We start from the raw sequence: 22,636 nt of genomic DNA on the forward strand, positions 1-22,636 counted from the left end.
TATTTAACCCAATCAAATGGTTCAATATGGACCAATCAGAAGCCTGAATAATGCACAACAGGCCTATCAATTTCTTCCTGTTGTTCTTGGCACCTTTTTCCATCTTCCCTTGGGTCAACGTTAAATAGGAGATAATTCATTTTAACTCACAGGATGGAAATATCCCTGGTGACACTAACACCTATTGCTATCTCCATTGTCTCTGTACTGGGTCTGGGGTCACATATAGGCCGGACATTGTTAGGACAGCAGATAACCTACTCTGAAGATCATTTGGTCATTTGACAATCCAGCGCGTTCATGATTACCACTGCTGAAAATAACTTTGTTTTACTAGCTCAATAACCTTTCCCAGCTGTCAAGGTGGTATTTGAACTCAATGGTCACAGAATCTATCTGCTCAACCACTAGCTACTGTGCCCCTGTTTGTAGCGTATACGTTTGCAACAAATACTATTTGTGCTTTTTTTTAAATGAATTGTTTTATGCCTGAGTTTCCTTGACATTTGGAGACCCTCCTGGTATTGATCCTCCTCGCTGGAATGTGGAGTATTCAGGTTAGAGCAGGGCACTAACTTGGTTAGGCTTCACAGCATAGGATGCTAGCTTTCAGAATGAGCCCTTCAATTAATATCATTTCCCTTACTCTTTCCTCAAAGCCTTGCAAATGTTACTTCTCCAACTATCTTCAACTGTTCACAGTGAATGGCAGGGGCAAAGGAATCTAGGGATGCATGTACTGTTCCTTGAAAGTAGTGCCACAGCTAGATAGGGTGGGCAAGAAGGCTTTCGGCACATTTGACCTTCATTAGTCAGAGTATTGAGTATAGAAACAAGGAACTGCAGATGCTGGTATAACCATATAACCATATAACCATATAACAATTACAGCACGGAAACAGGCCATCTCGACCCTCTAGTCCGTGCCGAACACGTATTCTCCCCTAGTCCCATATACCTGCGCTCAGACCATAACCCTCCATTCCTTTCCCGTCCATATAACTATCCAATTTATTTTTAAATGATAAAAACGAACCTGCCTCCACCACCTTCACTGGAAGCTCATTCCACACAGCCACCACTCTCTGAGTAAAGAAGTTCCCCCTCATGTTACCCCTAAACTTCTGTCCCTTAATTCTCAAGTCATGTCCCCTTGTTTGAATCTTCCCTACTCTCAGTGGGAAAAGCTTATCCACGTCAACTCTGTCTATCCCTCTCATCATTTTAAAGACCTCTATCAATTCCCCCCTTAACCTTCTGCGCTCCAAAGAATAAAGCCCTAACTTGTTCAGCCTTTCTCTGTAACTTAGTTGCTGAAACCCAGGCAACATTCTAGTAAATCTCCTCTGTACTCTCTCTATTTTGTGGACATCCTTCCTATAATTAGGCGACCAAAATTGTACCCCATACTCCAGAATTGGCCTCACCAATGCCTTGTACAATTTTAACATTACATCCCAACTTCTATACTCAATGCTCTGATTTATAAAGGCCAGCACACCAAAAGCTTTCTTTACCACCCTATCTACATGAGATTCCACTTTCAGGGAACTGTGCACAGTTATTCCCAGATCCCTCTGTTCACCTGCATTCTTCAATTCCCTACCATTTACCATGTACGTCCTATTTTGATTTGTCCTGCCAAGATGTAGCACCCCACACTTATCAGCATTAAACTCCATCTGCCATCTTTCAGTCCACTCTTCCAACTGGCATAAATCTCTCTGTAGACTTTGAAAATCTACTTCATTATCCACAACCCCACCTATCTTAGTATCATCTGCATACTTACTAATCCAATTTACCACACCATCATCCAGATCATTGATGTACATGACAAACAACAGTGGACCCAACACAGATCCCTGTGGCACCCCACTAGTCACTGGCCTTCAACCTGACAAACAACCATCCACCATTACTCTCTGGCATCTCCCATTCAGCCACTGTTGAATCCATCTTGCTACTCCACCATTAATACCCAACCATTGAACCTTCTTAACCAACCTTCCATGAGGAACCTTGTCAAAGGCCTTACTGAAGTCCATATATACAACATCCACTGCTTTACCCTCATCAATTTCCCGAGTAACCTCTTCAAAAAATTAATGTACCAAAGATAGACACAAAGTCCTAGAGTAACTCAGCGGGTCAGGCAGCGTCTCTGGAGAAAAAGGATGGGTGACAATTCGGATTGGGACCCTTTTTCAGACTGAAAGTATGGGGTTGGGGAAGAGGGGGGGGGGGGAGTGGGGGGTGTAGGGATAAGACCTGGAGGTGAGCATAGACCAAGACCATTCAAGGCCGGGCACAAATTATCTCAGGCAGGGCGGAGTTGGAAGATGAGATCATTTGTGGCTGGTCTTGAATGGTTCTGGTCTATGCTAGCCTCCAGCTCTTAACCCTAACCCCTCCCCCCTCCCCCAAACTCCATACCTTCAGTCTGAAAAAGGTTCCCGATCTGCAACATCACCCATCCTTTTTCTCCAGAGATGCTGCCTGACCTGCTGAGTTATTCCAGCACTTTGTGTCTATTATGGAGTATTGAAGTTGAGATGTTATTTTACAATTGCAAAAAACATTAGTGAGTTCATATTTGGAAAGGGTGCAGAGAAGGTTTACGGGGATGTTACCAAGACTCGAGTGCCTGAGCTATAGGGAGAGGTTTAGCAAGTTAGGGCTTTATTCCTTGGAAAGCAGGAGGATAAAGGGTGATCTTATAAAATGGGATATGATTCGGGTAAATGCATGGAGTCTTTTATCCAGAGTAGAGGAATCAAGAACCAGAGGACAAAGGTTTAAAGTGAAAGAGGAAAGATTTAATCGGAATCGGAGGGGCAACTTTTTCACACAAAGGATGGTGAGCATATGGAATGAGCTGCCAGAAGAGGTTGCTGAGGCAGGTACAAAAGCAACATTTAAAGGACATTTTGATCAGTACATGAATAGGAAAGATTTAGAAGGCTATGGGGCAAACACAGGCAGGTGGGACTAGTGTAGATGAGGCATCTTGGCATCGGCAAGTTGGGTAGAGGATCTGTTAACATGCTGTATGACTATGATTCTATAACCATCTCTCCAGTTCCCTTCTATAACAAACATAGACTTCACTTCCACTCCCTTTCAGACAGTACATTCCTGACCACAATAACTCAGAACATAGCTGTTACTTTCCACAGCCAACGTCTGCATTTTCAGTGGACTATCTTTATAAAAACAACCTATAAAATCCCTGGCTTCTGCCAACAACTCATGCAGTTTATAAAACAAGTGAAACTTTTGAGAATGCATTGCTATCCGTGATCAACCCACAGCCATGAACAGTTCATCGGTGTTCAATCGTAGAATGTTTATAGTTTTTGCTTATCTAATTTTTCCTGAATCAAATGATAACAAATGCATAAAGCTTGCCGCAAGAATTTCCTCTTAAAACGATCTGGCGTTATCTTTAACATTGCAAAATCTTTCTGTTTTTACAGCATGAATAACCCTGCAGTTCCTCATGACTCATTTCAGTTCAAAGAAATGGACCTGTCTCACCAACTATTAAGGCAGCTTAATAGTCTACGGCATGAAGGGACTTTAACCGATGTTGTACTCTGTGCTGGGAACAAAGAGGTGCCTTGTCACCGAAACGTATTGGCATCAAGTAGTCCCTATTTCAGGGCTATGTTTTGTCACAACTTCAAAGAAAGATTCCTGAAACAGGTGCAGTTGTTGGGGATCGATGGGGACATTCTGACTCTACTTGTGGATTATGTGTATACAGGTGAAATGACTATAAACACGGCAAATGTTTTCCCCTTGATGGATGCTGCTGCAATTTACCAGTACCCCAGGGTGCTTGAGGCTTGTTCAGTGTACTTGCAAAGTCAGTTAACTGCTGACAACTGCCTGGGCATGGTAAGGCTGGCGCAAGTGTACGACTGCAAAAGTCTGCAGTGTGGGGCCAAAGAGGTGGCATTGGAGCACTTCCTGGAGGTGGCATCCTCTGACGAACTGAAGGAGCTCTCCTGCACCGAGATGGCGGGCTACCTCGGAGACGATGAACTCCGCGCCGAAGAAGAGCAGGTATTCGAGGCCCTGGCCACCTGGATCAGCCACGACCCAGAGGCCAGGCAGCGGCACGCGCACAAGCTCCTGGAGAAGGTGCGACTCCAGTACGTGCACCCCACCTACCTCTTCCACTTCATCGCCAACAACCCCTTCGTCCAAGCCTCATCCATGTGCAGAGGTATCCTGGAATCGGCGCTGAGGTTGCTATTTTCCTTGAGCCCCACAAACGGCCCTAACGTCCAGCCCCTGTGGCACGTACCACGCAGGCGTTCTTCCCAGGAGTTCCTCGTCACCATTGGCGGTAGGAAGAGCAACCATCAGACCACAAGGGAGGTGTTCTTGTATAATTACACAAAACAGCAATGGCTAGCCCTCTCGAAGCTTCCCGCACATCTTTACAAAGCTTCATCTGTATGTCTACACAGGAATGTGTACCTCCTCGGGGGACTGATCAGTGACAACAAGAAGAGCATTGCGAGTGCCAGAGTTTATAGCTTCTCCTTGAAAATGAATCGCTGGCGGTCAGAGAGAGACATGCCCCTCGCCTGCTATTCCCATCAGACTCTGGCGCACATGAATTGTATTTTCTCTCTGGGAGGAATTGGGCCCAGTCAGGAGATACTGGACACCATGCACAGGTATGACAGTGTGTTTGGTATCTGGGAGAAGATGGCTCCCATGCCTGTTGCCGTGCTGCACCCGGCCACCGCTGCCGTCAACCAGCGCCTCTATGTTGTTGGCGGGGAGGACGTGGTCCAGAATACCGCTCGCTTGATACAGGTACGGCTGTCAGAGCACACAGTGCTCGGAGAAAGGGAGGGGCCATGACACAAGTTGGTGACGCCTTGTGACATTTGACCATCCCAAGGTGTCTGGGCTCCCATCATCCTCCCTCCATAAACCTACAGATGTCGAGCACTCTGCAGGCTGCCCACCTCCCCAAGCTGTGCTGACCAGTGGCGGACTGGGTCGAAAAATATTGGTTGCCAGGAGACAAAGGGGGCCCACTTCATCAGGGGCCCACTTGCCATTGGGCAAGCTGACACCCTGGCCAGTCCGCCAGTGGTGCTGCCCCTCACCATGCCACACACTATCTCACGCTGGCCCCTAGCTGAAGCTGCAGTTTTAAAATTCTCTTTTGTTGTTTAGGGGAGAATACGTGTTCGGCACGGACTAGAAGGGCCGAGTTGGCCTGTTTCCGTGCTGTAATTGTTATATGGTTATATGGTTATATGATTGTGATAGAATATCCGCACCGCATCCTATATCCACGACTTGGTTGTATTTATGTATAGTATTATCAGATCTGATTGGATAACGTGCAAAATAAAGCTTTTCACTGTGCCCCAGTACACGTGACAATAATAAACTGAAACTTAAACCACCTCCGAGATCTATACGCACCATGAATTTTGGCTTCCTGACATTCAATGGCAGCACCACTTATATCTATACCTTCAGTTGTCAAGATCTGGAATTCCCTCTTTAAACCCTTTCCACCCCTCACTCCAGCCTTAAAACGTTTAAATCCTACTTTCTGCCAGGTGTTTGGTCATTTGCCTTAAATCCTTCTCACGTGACTTGGTGTTAAACTTTGTTTTCTAACGCTCCAGTTAATCGGCCTGAGGAAATTTGGCCAAGTTAAAGACACAATATTTCTCATTGGATGTTTTTGATTTATTGGAAGACTTTACACGCACAGAATTCTGGCAGTCTGGCATTCCTCTGCTTAATAATCCTGCTAATCAGATGTACAAAGCATAAACATCAAAACGTTTTTATGCACGGTTAGCTTTCGTAAAGTTGCTCACGTTGAAGTTGCTCGATCAATCACAATTTTATTTGAGCTATAAACAAACTAGTGTTCGGGATTGGGTGGGAAGGAACTGCAGATGCTGGTTTAACAAAGATACGCACAAAAAGCTGGAGTAACTCAGCGAGTCAGAAAAGGAATAGGAGACGTTTTGGGTTGAGACCCTTCTTCAGGATTAATGCATGAGCACCAATAAGAATGTATTTATTTATCTATTTATTTATCTATTTATTTATTTATTTATTTGTTTCAAACAGAATAAAAGAATAAAAAACAAGTGTGAAACAGCATACAAAAAAACAAAACAAGAATATTTATAAAGTGTCATAAACAATATCTATAAATAAATGAAATCGTATGTATCCGAAAAAGAGCAGGAAGAAGCCAAAGCTTATTCATTCCCACCCCTTATTCAACTGCTTATAATTATCTTATACAAATCTAGCAGCTATATGTACACCATATGTACACCAGCAGCTATATGTACACCAAATTATTTACATTTATACACTAATCAAATATTTACAAAGCCATACAAAAAAGAGAGAAAATAATTTGGAAATCTGGAAATAAGGCAAACATACCAGGATGATTTAGCCTGGATTGAAAACGAGCTTTCAGAAATGTCTAAATAGAAGTGGAAGATAACTGTAACATTAATCCCCTGCTCTCTGAGTGATTGTCGTTGATGATTTATATTTGTATGGGCTGTTTAACCAAGATGGAAACTCCATTAACGGAACATTAGTTGGTAGAGTCATGAAACATGAGACAGCAGAATTAAAACAATCAATAAATAATGTGATCAAGAATAACTGAGATCGAGCATTTAAACGTTTCACCTCTCTGAGATATATCCAGAGCAAAGCTTTTGTTCAGAGATTGTGATTAGCTGACAATTTTGTAAAATAGTTGATGAATAATTTATCTGCTGTGGATTAAGTGACCAAAATTGCAATACTCTGCAGGGCAGACTCATCACGATGGAACCCCTAAACCCCCATCAGTGCTGCTCCACACAATGTTCAAATACAGTATAACTCAGACAATTGCATCCATTCAGATACTGAGTCATATGATATGACTCACTGCGCACAGAGGACATTCAGCCCATTGTGGTCATGCCAACTCTACAGAACGGGCATAGACACAAAAAGCTGGAGTAACTTAGCATCTCAGGAGAGAAGGAATGGGTGACGTTTCGGGTCGAGACCCTTCGACAGAACAGGGATCCGATTAGATCTCATCTCCATAGCCCCACAGATTCCTCAGCTTCTTGTATTTATCCAGTTCTCTTTTGAAACCTCCTGTTCAATCTGCAGAACGTCCCAGATCACGCACTATATAAAAAATAATTCTCCTCTTCTCATCTGTACTTTCCTATTTATTTTATTCCAGTTATTCATCCAAATGTCAAGGAAACAAATCTCTATTTGATTGAATAACCGAAATAAATTTCACCTTAACCCTCTCTCAGCTGTTGTCAGGCAACTGAACAGTCCTCTCGCCAACTGAAGTGCAGTCCTGACCTACTATCTACCTCATTAGAAACCTCTAAACTATCTTTAATTGGATGTTATTGGACTTCATCTTGTACTAAATGTTATACTCTTTATCCTGTATCTGTACACAGCTTGTAATCATGTATAGTCTTTTCACGGACAGGATAGCGTGCAACAAGAGGCTTTTCACTGTTCCATGATACATGTGACATTAATAAACTAAACTAAGTGGCATGGTGGTACAACGGCAGAGTTGCTGCCTCATAGTACCAGAGACCCGGGTTTGATCCGGACTGTATGGAGTTTGTACCTTCTCCCCATGACCTGCATGGGTTTTCTCTGGGTGCTCCAGTTTCCTCCCACACTCCTAAGACGTACACATTTGCAGGCTTATTGGCTTGGTAACATTAAAAATTGTCCCTAGTGTGTGTGTGTGTGTGTGTGTAGGGTAGTGCTAGTGTGCGGGGATCGCAGGTTGACGTGGACTCAGTGGGCCGAAGAGCCTGTTTCCACGCTGTATCTCGAAACTAAACTAAATTCAAACTAAAATAAACTAACCTAAACTCTGCTCTGACGTCAACCACTGTCTCTGCATCTTAAACAAGTCCCTCAACCTTCTGGCAAATCTCTGCAGCTCTCTCTCAAGTTTGTCACCCAGATTTGGACACAATTCTCTCCGTCAGGCTTGTCCAATGATCCAGATATCCTGTAGTACCTTTCTTATTTTTATTTATCCATATACTGGATCAGACATTAAGCAATGGCAGCATTTATTGTCCATCCCCAAGTGCTCCTCAACCCATATGACCCGACCATGTAGACACTACCATTAATTATCAAGTTTTCCCCATCTTCCTACGGGTAACAACTGCAGCAGGAAAGAAATGGACTGTGTGCTCTCTCAGTCAATGGAAAGCACCATTATTAAGAGCACCTTTACAAAAGAATCTGGTCAAAAAAATGCAGAAAGAAACTAATTATCAAATTCCACAGGACTCAAGCCCATGTCCTTGGACTAATTGTCAAGGCCACTGAATACTCGATCAGTACCCCTGTGTATTCAACCTTGTGCCAGCATTTATGGTTCAACCAGGACTCCACTTACATGCCCCATCTATCCCATCATCGCATCTTTCTTTCCCTCTCTTCATCCAGCTTCCCCTTAAGCCCACCTCTACTACTCACCTCCAGAGATCTGACCACTCACTGGTTAAAAATGTTTCTCGTCAATTCCCAAATGGATTTACCATAAGAATATCTCTTATATTTGTGACTCCATATTTTTGGGTTTCCCCTCAAGTGAACATATCAGCACAGAAATCTTCCCTGAGTTATATGCGTCGAAGGTGCTGACCCTGACCTCCGGTGCTGTCTGTGTTGAATTTACATGTTCTCCCCGGGACCTCGTGGCTTTCCTCTGAGCGCTCTGGTTTCCTCCCACGTCCCATAGACCTACTGGTAAATTGCCGCTCGTGTGGATGGGTGACTGGAAAATCAAGAGGGAGTTAATGGATATGAGAGAAAAAGTTGCAGAGTTATAGGGAAATAAGAATGGGAATGGTATGATGGGATTGCTCAGTTTGTGAGAATCTAAGACATTTTGGATGTACAGAACCAATGCACTATTACATAGAAACATAGAAACATAGAAAATAGGTGCAGGAGTAGGCCATTCGGCCCTTCGAGCCTGCACCGCCATTCAATATGATCATGGCTGATCATCCAACTCAGTATCCTGTACCTGCCTTCTCTCCATACTCCCTGATACCTTTAGCCACAAGGGCCACATCTAACTCCCTCTTAAATATAGCCAATGAATTGGCCTCAACTACCTTCTATGGCAGAGAATTCCACAGATTCACCACTCTCTGTGTGAAAAATGTTTTTCTCATCTCGGTCCTAAAAGATTTCCCCCTTATCCTTAAACTGTGACCGCTTGTTCTGGACTTCCCCAACATCGGGAACAATCTTCCTGCATCTAGCCTGTCCAACCCCTTAAGAATTTTGTGAGTTTCTATGAGATCCCCCCTCAATCTTCTAAATTCTAGCAAGTACAAGCCGAGTCTATCCAGTCTTTCTTCATATGAAAGTCCTGACATCCCAGGAATCAGTCTGGTGGAATCCCAGGAATATGTACTCCCTCTATGGCAAGAATGTCTTTCCTCAGATTAGGAGACCAAAACTGTACGCAATACTCCAGGTGTGGTCTCACCAAGACCCTGTACAACTGCAATAGAACCTCCCTGCTCCTATACTCAAATACATCAAGCATTTGATTCTCTTTCAAGCAAGATTAATCACATCTCTCCAACAATCCCTTCAAATAAATAGCTTTGGAAAGTTTGGAAAGGCAGCGGTAGAGTTGCTGCCTTACAAGCGCCAGAGATCTGGGTTTGATCCTGATTATGGATGCTGTCTGTATGGAGTTTGTACGTCTCCCTGTGAATGCGTGAGCTTTCTCAAGTTGCTCCGGTTTCCTCCAACGTCTCAAAGTGCGAATGGTCGGCATGGACCCTGTTGGCCGAAAGGTCTGTTTCCACATTGTATCTCTAAACTAAACTAAAATTTCTCTTTCCTATTTTCAATATTATCAGACTCTTCATTCTTTCTCAATAACATAGGCGCAAGTACTTTTAAAGTCCTGTCCCACTTTCACGACATAATTCACAATCTCTGCCGAGTTTGCCCTTGACTCATACTCGCAGCATGGTCGTCATGAGGTTGTAGGAGGTCGTAGGTAGGTCGTGGTGCCAGTCGTAAGTACTTGTGGCATCAAGTAGGCCCCGGCGTTTTTTTCTAGCCTGATGAAAAATGTCCACGAGTAAAAAAGGTCATGAATTAGGTCGTGAAAGTGGGACAGGCCCTTTAGTTACACTGGAGTTAACCCTGCTGCAGAATTCATTCAGAAGTTTTTTTGTAATATTGGTTTGTTAATCCTGTAACATGATTCAGGTTTACAACATATCGCGGAACATGTGGTTCAGAATGGAGACAAGAATGGTTAAAAACATCTGTGGCCCCGCAGCTGTGGTTGGGGACAAGATTATTATTATTGGAGGTACGTGTTGCATTCATGTTGAGAACTATTACTCCTCCGCTGACACCTTGACACAGAATTGCAGATTATTTTGCTTTATGCCTGGGAATGATGGCTATGTTTTAAGTCTGCTTCTTCTTTTTTTTAGGATACACAAGGAGAACTATTGCCTTTGACACAAAGAGCAGCCAGTTTATAAAATGTGCCGATATGAAAGAGAGGAAGATGCACCATGGGGCCACAGTTGTAAACAATAAAGTTTACGTTACTGGAGGCCGACATATCACTTCTGACCACATCATTGAAGACAGTGATGCCTTTGACTGCTATGACCCAGAGACAGATAGCTGGACATCTAAAGGAAGCCTCCCACACAAACTCTTTGACCATGGGTGTCTAACGCTACAAAGCATTCCTTACAAATCCTGCACAATGTAAGTGTTGTGACAGAGTGTCACAGCAAGTGGTTTGGGCAGGAGAAGACCATAAGTCCATTCCACTTGTCCATGTGTGGTATTCCTCTGTTGTGGCATGCTTGCGTTCATCGGTCGGGATATTGAGTATCAGAGTCGGGAAGACATGGTGAAGCTTTGTAAGACTTAGGTTTGGCTGCATTTGCAGCATCGTGTGCAGCTCTGGCTGCCCCATTCTTAGACAGATGTGGAGGCTTTGGAAAGGGCACAGAGTAGGCCCAGAATGATGCCTGGATTAGGGGGAATTATCCACAGGGAGAAGTTGGGCAGGCTTGGATTGTTTTCTCTGCAACATCAGAGGTTGCAGGGAGACCTGAGAGAAGTATATAATATTATGAGAGGTATAGACGGGAGAGACAATCAGAACCTTTTTCTCAGGATGGAAAAATCAAACACTAGAAGGCATAGCTTTGAGATGAGAGGGGCAAAGTTCAGAGGAGATGAGTGGAGCAAGTTTTTTTACACAGAATCTGTGAGTATCCGGAATGTGCTGTCGGGGGTAGTGGGTTGAGGCAGATACAATACTAAACCACTCCAAGTCATTCTGAATCCTGGCTGGGATTCAACTCACCACCCCAAAGTCTCATTTGCTGCCACATAACCTTCTATCTGTCTCCCCATCTGATGATGCCCTCTAATTCACCCTGCCTCGTTGTGCCTCAGAGCCAGACATGGCTGCTGCTGCTGTTCGTCCACAGGGCTGGATTAACCATTAAGCAAAATAAGCACGTGCTTAGGGCATCAAGCGAAGGGGGGCATCACAGAAATGGTAAATGGTTTACGGCACAAAAGAAATCACTTGCTAAAATAATATTCGAAGTGGTTTATATGATCGGAAATATAATTTCGAAGTGTTCATGGTGTCATAGTGACGTCATATAAAATTGACCAATCATAAAAACAAGATGGGCGGAGTTTATGATTTATTCACGTGTTGCTGGGTATTATTTACCAGTCAGTTTTATGCGTTGGTGAGTGGCGTTTGCGTGTGGTGTTTATTTCTCGGCAAATTTACAGTGATAACGCACAATAATTTATAGAGTGAAAATGTAGGCGAAAATTTTTCAAATATAAATAAAGTGGACATTTTATGACTTTTTTAAAAAATTGTATTTTAATGTTGCTTTTTTACCTGCACTTTTTAAAAAACTATTCGTACTGTTTTTATCAGGGACTGGATTGTTTTTATTCTATGTGTGAAATGTTTAAGTTTTTATGTGCAATGTATTCCCTGAAAAACGTCTTCTCATTTTGCACTGTACAATTTGTTGCTTTGCATGATGACAATAAAGAATGATGATGATGAAGTGGAAGTATACAAAAAATAAACATTATTTTCCATCTTACTGTTAGTTTTGTTTCATTTTGAAAAATAAAAATTTATTTTATGATTTATTATTGTTTATATTTTGAATTACATATATATGGGGGCACCAAAATTGTTTAAGTGCTTAGGGCCTCTATGGGTCTTAATCCTGCCCTGTTCGTCCATGAACGGTCACCCCCTCCCCACAGTATCCAAAGTGTACATCTGTTTTTGGGGGGGGGGGGGGGGGGGGATTACCACAGGGGATTCCTGCACGATCTACCTATTAACTCTACTCTATCTAAGGTGTAACTATCTCACTGTAACCCCTATCTATGAAGCCCTCAGTCCCATAGATCATGAGATTCTGATCCTGAGGTCATCCAGCTGCAGTTCTAGTTCCCTCGTGCAGTCAATCAGGAGAGACAGTTGGATGCGTTTCCCACACGGGTGGTCCTCAGTGGACACTGGAAGTTTCCCTGACCTCCCACATCCAGCAGGAGGTTCATACCACCCTACAGAAGAGCTACAACAACAAAAAACGTACCTTATCTTACCTTCTATCTCCACTCAGCCTCTTTGTTGAAGTCTCTCGAGTCTTCAGACTGAAGAAGGGTCTCGACCCGAAACATCACCCATTCCTTCTCCCCAGAGATGCTGACTGGCCCGCTGAGTTAAGGGCCTGTCCCACTTAGGAGACCTAAACGGCAACCTCTGGTGACCTTGCCCGCCACCCAAAAAAAAATCAAGGTCGAGGTGACCTGCAACCTCCTACCACCTCCCACGCATATGTTGAAAACCTTCCTCGACTATGAAGAAAACCTCCTTCGACCTCCCTTGACCAGCTTCGACTAGCGTCGCAACCGGCTTTGACTAGACCTGCGACTAAAAAATAATCGATTTTTAAAACGACAACCTATTTTTAGTCGAGGCCGGTTTTAATCACGATGAAAAAATAGCAGCAACCTAGATGAAGCCTCGACCACGCGGAAACCACTTTTGACCATTAGGGAGAGTGACCAAAACCGCCTGTGACCTCATGGAAACCTTGGGTGGCGGGCAAGGTCACCAGAGGTTGCTGTTTAGGTCTCCTAAGTGGGACAGACCCTTTATTTGTGTCCATCTTCGGTTTAAATCTGTTCCGTCATGCAGTATCTCACACTACCAACAAGCCTTCAATTGGTGTTAACATAAATAGTTTTGTACTTTAATAATAATAATAATGGATGGGATTTATATAGCGCCTTTCTAGATACTCAAGGCGCTTTACATCGCATTATTCATTCACTCCTCAGTCACACTCGGTGGTGGTAAGCTACTTCTGTAGCCACAGCTGCCCTGGGGCAGACTGACGGAAGCGTGGCTGCTAATCTGCGCCTACGGCCCCTCCGACCACCACCAATCACTCACACACATTCACACACAGGCAAAGGTGGGTGAAGTGTCTTGCCCAAGGACACAACGACAGTATGCGCTCCAAGCGGGATTCGAACCGGCTACCTTCCGGTCGCCAGCCGAACACTTATAGGCCTTTCTCACGGGGCGACTTGACGCAAGAGGTAACCAGAGTTGAACATCGTGGGAACCTCGTACGATAACCGTACGGCATTCGTGGACCACCGTGGACCACCGTGGTGCTAACGGCAGGTACTCGTGTAACTTGTCGACTCGGGAGAAAATTCAAGCAAGCTTGAATTTCTCCAAGAGTGACTTGTACACTTGTGGTTGAACATTGAAACATTATATGGACGTAATAGCCAGTGCGATATCCGTAATAACTCTTGCGTTTACCGTGGGAACTCCTGTGAACGGTGAACCCGGAAGTTTGAGTTTTAGTTTATTTTAGTTGTTGGCCACTCACCATTTGATTTGACATCTAGAGTCCTTTATAAATGTCTGTATGTTAATGTGTGTTTTTTCCTCTTGGGCATTACTTTGTTTCTGTTGGAGGCTCCACGTTTTATTATAGCCTGAAGTGTGATAAAGCTTTTAACTCAGCAGTTTGATTGTCAGTGCTTGTTTACCTCATTGTTAAATAAATATGTTTTTTACTATCAGATTGATGTCTGCAATTCTTCATTAACACATCACTACAAGATGAATGTCTCTAATGTTATAATCCCTCTCATGCTGAAACACAAAATAGTTGAAGGGAGGTGATATAATCACATTTTCATTAAGTTTCATTTTTGAGTGTTCATGTCCCTCAATTGCTGAGCTATTTAAACGTTTGAAAGTTTCACCTCTCAGTAGATAATTAAATAAGACAATCATCACGGTCAATGTGAGACAAAGTCTTTATTCCTATTTGACAATATAAAAAGACGACTTCTTGCACATATTGAGAGAAGGTGCATCACACCAAACAACATTTGTCTAAAAAAGGGCTTCGCAAACATGAAAATCAACAAATGAGGCACACTAGATTTTTTTAAACAGATTCTATTCATTAACCTCCGCAACAAGCCTAAACTCAGGCAATAAAAGGGACAATGCAATGTGCTAAATGGCAGGTTTTGCGGACGACCATCTTATAGGAAGCACTTTTCAGAGGACAATACTAGAAAGTGAAACAAAGAGAAGTAAGCAGGATTACAACGGGACATTATTATCAGCTTATTTTCTATGCATGTCTGCTAACATGCAGTAGTGTTCCTGTGGTCGGCTACCCATCAATAGAGCTGTCCTGCCACGGCACACTCCCCAATTGTGAATTGTAGTAAGCGCAGAGATGGCCTCTTTGCTCTTTCCCACTGTATGTGCCCGAGTTACCTTTGAAACGCTGCAGTGGGACCATTTCCACCTTGGTTGCACCACTTCTCCATGTACCTAGTATTATTCCCCCTGTGTCACTGTCCACCAGGTCACCGTCCTGGATGGCTGTTGGTGATCCTGCAGCTGCACCTCTCATTCGGATCAGCCCCTTGTGGCTAAGGGGATCAGAGGGTATGGAGAGAAGGCAAGTACGGGATACTGAGTTGGATGATCAGCCATGATCATATTGAATGGCGGTGCAGGCTCGAAGGGCCGAATGGCCTACTCCTGCACCTAATTTCTATGTTTCTATGTTATGCAGAACACATGCTGCATATACTATAGTCTCAACATTCTTGGGCTTCTGCTCCATTGTCTTGAGCAAGCATCTAAATCTGTTTGCCAAGATGCCAAAATAATTTTCTACAACCCTCCTAGCCCTTGACAGCCTGTAATTGAAGATCCTCTGTTCCCTAGTTAGATTCCTCTGTGGATTAAGCACATTAAGCAGTTTATCATATTGTCCAAATAGAGGTCTCCGTTGAAAGATGGGCTTCACCCAGTGAGACTTCCTCTTAATTCTCTTTTTAATTAATCTCACCCTTCTGCCTTCACGCAAGCGTCCTCGATTCACATAGAGGGCTGCTGCATACAGCGCGTCAATGAAAAACACCACCATCCTATACTCGAAATTACTTAGTACAGGCATGTCTCCAAATGAGCCAATTCAACCAAGGGAGGATAATAGTGTATGAAAAAAAAAGTGACATCATTTGTGCCACGTGATGATTTAACAACACTTCACAGTTCACAATGTTCATTCAAGATTTAACGGGAAAGCTCGGGAGACGGACAAGTCACTCGCACAAATAACAGAAATGCCGAGTACCCGTGGGAACTCTTTATCTACCCCCCGTTATATCGTGTGATATCGTGCTAGACCACGACCACTTCACTCTGGTTACATCTTGCGTCAAGTCGCCCCGTGAGAAAGGCCTATTAGCCCATTGTGCCATCTGTCGTCCTTTGACTTGTACAAGCATCATTGAGGTTTAACATGGTAAAGACGTTATATTGAGAAATTCATAACAACATTATTTCACTGTTTATCTCTTTACAGTTGATTATTTCAATGGTTGAGTTGAATATGGATCTTCTGCTGGGGAAATATCCACAGCCACTGGGAAAGAGACAGGGAACTTGGAAATATCCAAGCAAGAGTTTAAAGCATCTCTGCAATCACTTTCAGAGCAAGCAGTTGCTTGTAAAATGCAGTGGGAAGAAGCTGTGCTACCAGCATATATCTCCACAGGTACCGTCTCTGTAGGGGGCGCTGCTCTGGCAGCAGCCATGTCATGCAGCTCGTCAGTTTTTCAACCTTTTTTTATTTTTTTAGTATGTTTTAAAGTCTGTATTTAATGTTTCTTTGTGTGTTTTGTGTAGGGGGTGGTGTGGGGGGGTGAGGGGGAAACCGCTTCGGTCGCCTCCTCCACGGAGAGGCGAGTTTTTCCAGGTCGCCTCCCCCGTGGCCTAACATCAAGGATCGACGCGGCCTTTCCCGGAGACGCGCCCGGGGCTTCAGCGGCGGGCGCAGCGTGGACTCTCGGCGTGGAGCGGGTGAGCCCTCGCTGGAGGGGAGCGCTCCGTTTTGCTGACCCAGGGCAGCCGGCAGCCTGAAGTCGCAGCCTGAAGCCGCGGTCTGCAGAGCTCCAGCTGGTGCGGCGTCTACAGCCCGGGATCTCACGTTGGGGACCCGGGGGAAGAAGCCATCACTGCCGGCCCGCGGCCGACTTCTACCGCGGGTCCGGCATGGACTTACCATCACCCCTGGAGGGGAGCTTCGACCGCCGGCCCTGCAGTCTACGGTGCTTCTGGCTGCGGCGGGGACTTTAAATCTTGACCGCCGGTCTGCGGCCTACAACAACTTAAAGCCGCGGTCTCCGGTGAGGAAGAGCCGATCCTGGACTGACTCTGGACTCTGGTCCTGACCACGGGGGGGAAATGGAGGAGGACTGGCCAAATTTTGTGCCTTCCACCACAGTGATGAATGCTGTGGTGGATGTTTGTGTTACAGTTTTATTGTGGTTGTGTGTTCTTTATTATTGTATCGCTGCAGACAACCCAAATTTCCACCAGCCTGGCTGTGTGGCAATAAATTATATCTATCTATCTATCTATCTCTGTAAAAGCCAGAATGGACCACGAGAGACCGTAAAACATTTCATCCTTGAGTATAGAATGCTTCCAACTGTGAGGATTGGAAAACTACCTTCCAAAGTTTCAATAGATCAATCGTGCTTTATTGTCACATCTGCAACTGCGCAGTGAAATGTAGGCGCCGCCATTTTTGATGTTATTATTCAAAGTCCAAAGTCTGGTTGGCCGATATGTTAGATGCGCTGGAGCAGTTCCCTCGAACCGATGTCCCTCTCCTCTCCTTGCCCGGCCATCTTTGTGTCCCGGGGGCATCTCCTGCAGCTGGCCTTGAAGGAGATGGAGGCATTATCCCTGTTCACCCTCCTTCCGGTCCATGCTCCTCATGTCCGACGTCTCCTGCTCCCTCCCGGTCCCACCGTCCAACGAACCTTTGGACGGGTTCCCGGTATCGAAGACCGACAAGGCTTCGGGCGGTTTCCTGATATTTACGGACACTGACGCAAGTTACGCAGAGAATTCCTGCAAACTTGACTTTCAAAGAGAAGGAAGGAGGAGAATTTTTATTGCTTCTTTCACAACTTAAGAACATCATTGTCATCCTCAATTAACTTTTGACATGCAATGTTTGTTGTACTGTGGGAAACCTGGCAGCTGAGTTGTACACTGATTATTCCCACGATCAACGGTAATCTGTACTAAATGTAGAAGGTACAGGGATGTGAATATGCTGCGATGCAGAGAGAACACCCTTCTTTTCTTTAAAATGGCACCAACAACGTTAGATCTACCGAAGAGGGCTTAAGTTTTAAGGTTTTGTTGAAAAGATGGCACTTCCAATAGTGCAGCCCCAGTCTACTGTGGTCGGATAAGTCTGCTCCAATGGTATGCTAATTTCTCTGGAGCTGGTAAATGAATGAATAATCTCCTGACTCAGACTCAGAGGGCTTTCCATTGAGCCACAGCTGATAACTGATTGCATTGCAACCAGAGAAGAAGAAAAGGGTGGAAACCACTGTTAAACTAATCAGCATAATGCAAACTTTGCTTATGCCAATGAGATAGAACAAATAGAGCTAAAGGGCCTGTCCCACCAGCATGCGACTGCATGCGTCTAGCGCGACCAAACGTGGTGGCTTGAGGCGTACGGCCTCGCGGGGCCGGTCCCACTTCCAACCGCGGAGGCGTATGGAGTTGTGCGGGGCTGGTCCCGACATCATACTCACCAATCAGCTGGGCAGGAGGAGGGCCGACTGAATTTGGACGTCGCACGGCATTGGGCGGTTACGTCATCACGCAACGGCACGCCGGGCGGTGACGTCATCGCGCAACGCCACTCACTAGGCATACGGCATCGAGACGCTGCGTACGGCCTCAATGCGGCTGCAGGCCGTCAGGCCATTGCCGCGCGGATTTTTGGACAGTGCCAGTTTTTCGGAGCCCCGCGCGATGTCCGGACCAGCCCCGCACAACTCCATACGGCTCCAGCGATCGGAGTGGGACCAGCCCCGCGAGGCCGTACGGCTCAAGCGACCACGTTAGGTCGCGCTCGCCGCATGCAGTCGCATGCTGGTGGGACAGGCCCTTAAATGATCACTGACTATGCTGGTCATGTCAGGCAGCTAGGGTCAGTGACCTTTCTCCAGACCTTCTGAGGAAAGGACATCGACTTAACATTAGCTACTTCTCTCTCCACAGATGCTGCAGCAATTGCTGAGCTATTCCACCATTGACTGACATTATTTCTGATTTCCAACCTGAGATTAATATATATATGTGTTTAAGAAGGAACTGCAGATGCTGGAAAATCGAAGGTAGACAAAAGTGCTGGAGAAACTCAGCGGGTGCAGCAGCATCTATAAAGTGAAGGAAATAGGCAACGTTTTGGGCCAAAACACTTTTTCAGACTGATCGATTAATATATATATATTGTTGGTACTTTAAAATGGGGGTGTCAACCCCTTTCCTTTCTTCTCCGTTGGTTACAATGCAGCCCTGCCTCAGTGGGTGGCTCTCTAGGTCTGAGTCCAAATGTTGGGAGTTTGAGTCCCATGCCACACATTTGACCTAAACAACAGTGCTGAGACACCCACCACAGTATTGAGTGAATGCTGCATTCTGGAGGGGCTCATCTCCAGAATGAAACAATAAACCAAGTACCTGTGAGCTGTCATAGGTGTCAACGAGATGTACTGTTTGGTTTATTTTTCTGAAGTAGTTCCGTCCATTTCACTTGACTGTGTCATTAATTGTCCATGTGAGGAACATTTGACAATAAGCGTATTGTAACATCCAGCTAGAACAATGTTCAATAAGTTGGGGGAAACTTTTTCTAATCTCTTGCCTCGACGGAGATGCGATTTTTTTCCGTATTGTATCTCTGACCGCACTGCGGCCTAACATCGAGGAGTTGGCGGTCTTTGAGAGCTCCATCGCGAGGATCCTATGGGACTTAACATTGTGGAGCCTGCGATCCCTTTGCCAGGGAGCTACCACGGAGCTCAAACCGTGGGTGCTTGCAGACGTAACATCATGGAGCTCACAGTCTCTGGTCAGAGACCAAATTCGGGAACGCCAAGCCACAGGAGCTTTGATCGCCCCGACGCGGGGGTTTTGAGCGCCCCAACGCAGGAGCTTCGACTGCCAGCTGTGGGAGCTTTGATCGCCCCGACAGATGGTTCGACTGCCCCGACCATGAGAGAATAAAGAGGAAGAAGATTTGACTTTTTTTGCCTTCCATCACAGTGAGGAATGTGAGGAATTCACTGTGGTGGATGTTTATGTTAACTTTTATGTAGTTGCGTGTCTTGCTGCTTTTTTTTCGTATGGTTGTATGGTAATTCGCATATCACTGTACCTTAATTGGTACATGTGACAATAAAAAACCTTTGAAACCCTTTGAAACTTTTAATTATCAATTGTTACTCTTTATATTCTTTTTATTTCATTCTACATGATTTCAACATTTGTTTCGTCATGTACACAAAGTGAGCTTTAACATTATAAGAATGATGAAAATAGATGTCAGTGTATACAAATGTATCTTTCTTTAAGAACTCTGATTATGCTGAAGTATGTTTGTTGAATTCTCATTTTCATCACCAATGCTATGATTAAAATGATACAGAATTACCCCATAGTTCCAAGGATTATTCAAACTGGGAAAGAGTTAATTTGCCAATGTCATTTATAATGTTGCTTCTTTCATGCACATAAATTCAGTAGTTGGCCAACTAGTGCTATCCATACACATCTACTCTCACCCCTCTTCACTTGTCACCTTTTATTTATTTCTTCCTTTTTGTTTCTTCCTTCAATTTCCCTTTAAATTACAGGGGCACAGTGGAGTCTGTACTCACGTACTGCATGAACACGTGGTACTCCAACTGTAACTGCTCACACAGGAAGGCTCTGCAGAGGGTAGTGAGGGGAGCAGAGAGATGTGGGGAGGGGAGATTGGTATCTCCCTACCCTTGGTACAAGACTCATTCTCACACACACACACACACAGACTCATTCGCACACATACACACACACACACACACACACACACACACACACACACACACACACACACACACACACACACACACACACACACAGACTCACACACACACACACACACACACACACACAGACTCATTCGCACACATACACACACACACACACACTCATTCACACACACACACACAGACTCATTTGCACACATACACACACACACACACACTCATTCACACACACACACACACACAGACTCATTCACTCACACACACTCACCCAATACTAAAATGCCAAGTAACTTCAGAATGTGTTGAATATACAGTGTGTAAAACTAATGTTTAAAGTCTCCTGTAGAGGCTGCTGGTGCTGAAGCAAAAACGTGCTTTGAATAACATCCAACAAACACACTCACCATAGACAGAGTAGCTCTCCTGAATTATTCAATGGCACCTGCACTCAGCGCCATCTTGACGTCACCCTCTGAGTGAGCCACCACACTTTCGGGTTTTATAGACCCTCCCCCCTGCCGCCAGCAGAGAGAATGGCGAATTAAAAAAAAACATTAATATGTCTCTGATGTTTCATCGATGGGAAAAATCCTCCAGTCCAGTCCGGCAGAGGGGGGCTCTGAGCGAGGTGGCCAAAAATGACGGCCGTAAGTGGCGGCGTTCTCTCGGAAATCACATCGCAGTGTCAAAAGCGGTCATGATCAAAGGTCAAAGGACAAAGGCATTTTATTAGTCACATTCACATACACCGAGGTGTAGTGAAGTGAAATGCTTTTTGCCATTTTGCAGCACACAAAAAAAGAATACAGACATAACACCAATGAGAGTCTTAAACACGTAGAACATCCCCCCACAATGGCTCCCACCATGAGGGAAGGCACAAAGTCCAGTCCCCAACCCCAGTTCACCCATAGTCGGGCCCATTGAGGCCTCCACAGTTGCCTCTACGGAGGCCCGATGTTCCTGGCCGTTCTCGCCGGGTGATGTTGCTCCGGTGTCGGGAGAGTCCTCCCAGCGGCCTGGGAACCCTGGAACGGCCGCTTCCGCACTGGAGGCCGCGGCTTCCGAAGCCGACAAGGACGTGCCGGTTGGAGCTCCACAACTGGCGATCTCGTCGCGAGATCCCAGGCTCCCGGTGTAAAGTTCAGCGCCGCCGCCCGCATCTTACTTTTAGTAATATAGATATATATATAGAGAGAGAGAGGGGGGGAGAGAGGGATTGGGAGAGAGAGAGAGAGAGGGAAAGAGAAGGGGGAAGAGAGAGGGGGAGAGAGAGAGGGGAGAGAGAGAGAGAGAGAGAGAGAGGTGTAAGAGAGAGAGGGGGGAGAGAGAGGGGGGAGGGTGAGAGAGAAAGAGAGAGAGATTTCAGATTTGGACCGCATTTTGTGGCCCGGGTCCGGATTTTGTAGTGATGAGCATCAGTCGACCCATTACACGGGATCTGCCTAGCTTGTACCACGATGTGTTAAGAGTGAGGAATCTGGTCATCTTCAGCCAGTGCGTTGCTCCTCAGGGGAAGGGGGATGTTGTAACTGCGAGGGGAGCCGATCCTGTCACGGTGGGTGTCAAGGTGAGGCATGTGGTCGGAGTGATTCTGACTGAGCTTAACCCCGCTCCGCCGAAAATATTAATCGGGCCCAGGCTCCGGAATATTTCCCCCGAGGGGGCCGGCCCTACACAACATGCCGCCTTTCCGAGATGCCCATGATGCGGAGAGACGTGTACTGTACAGGATGCTCCTGCACATTCTACACCTCCTCGCCTTCGACTTCCATCCGGACACTCCATGGCGGGGACGGTCCCCAGTGGAGGGCTCTCTACAAGGGAGTCGTCCCCCTTTACATCAGGGACCTGGGGTGGAGAGTGTTGCACAGAGCCGTGGTGTGTAGTAAACCTTTGAGTCGGTTCACGGACTCGCCAGCCGCCAGTAACTTCTGCGGCGAGGAAGAGACCGTGTTCCACGTGTATATGTAGTGTGATAGGTTGCTGTCCCTGTACGAATATCTGAAGGGGCTGCTCCTCAAGATTTGGT

The 22,636-nt window shown here is 45.4% G+C and overlaps 1 protein-coding gene across 1 annotated transcript; it reads left to right on the forward strand.

The window, feature by feature from the left end:
- The first annotated feature begins 3,480 nt into the window (after positions 1 to 3,480).
- klhl38 (kelch like family member 38) lies at positions 3,481 to 11,115 on the forward strand. The gene is made up of 3 exons (XM_033018860.1): positions 3,481 to 4,836; positions 10,324 to 10,429; positions 10,557 to 11,115. Exons 1-3 carry the CDS (start codon positions 3,481 to 3,483, stop codon positions 10,844 to 10,846), a joined length of 1,752 nt encoding a protein of 583 aa, XP_032874751.1. The 3' UTR covers positions 10,847 to 11,115.
- Positions 11,116 to 22,636: the final 11,521 nt, after the last annotated feature.

This window comes from Amblyraja radiata, chromosome 4 (assembly GCF_010909765.2).
Source record: "Amblyraja radiata isolate CabotCenter1 chromosome 4, sAmbRad1.1.pri, whole genome shotgun sequence".
NCBI classification, from domain to species: Eukaryota; Metazoa; Chordata; class Chondrichthyes; order Rajiformes; family Rajidae; genus Amblyraja; species Amblyraja radiata.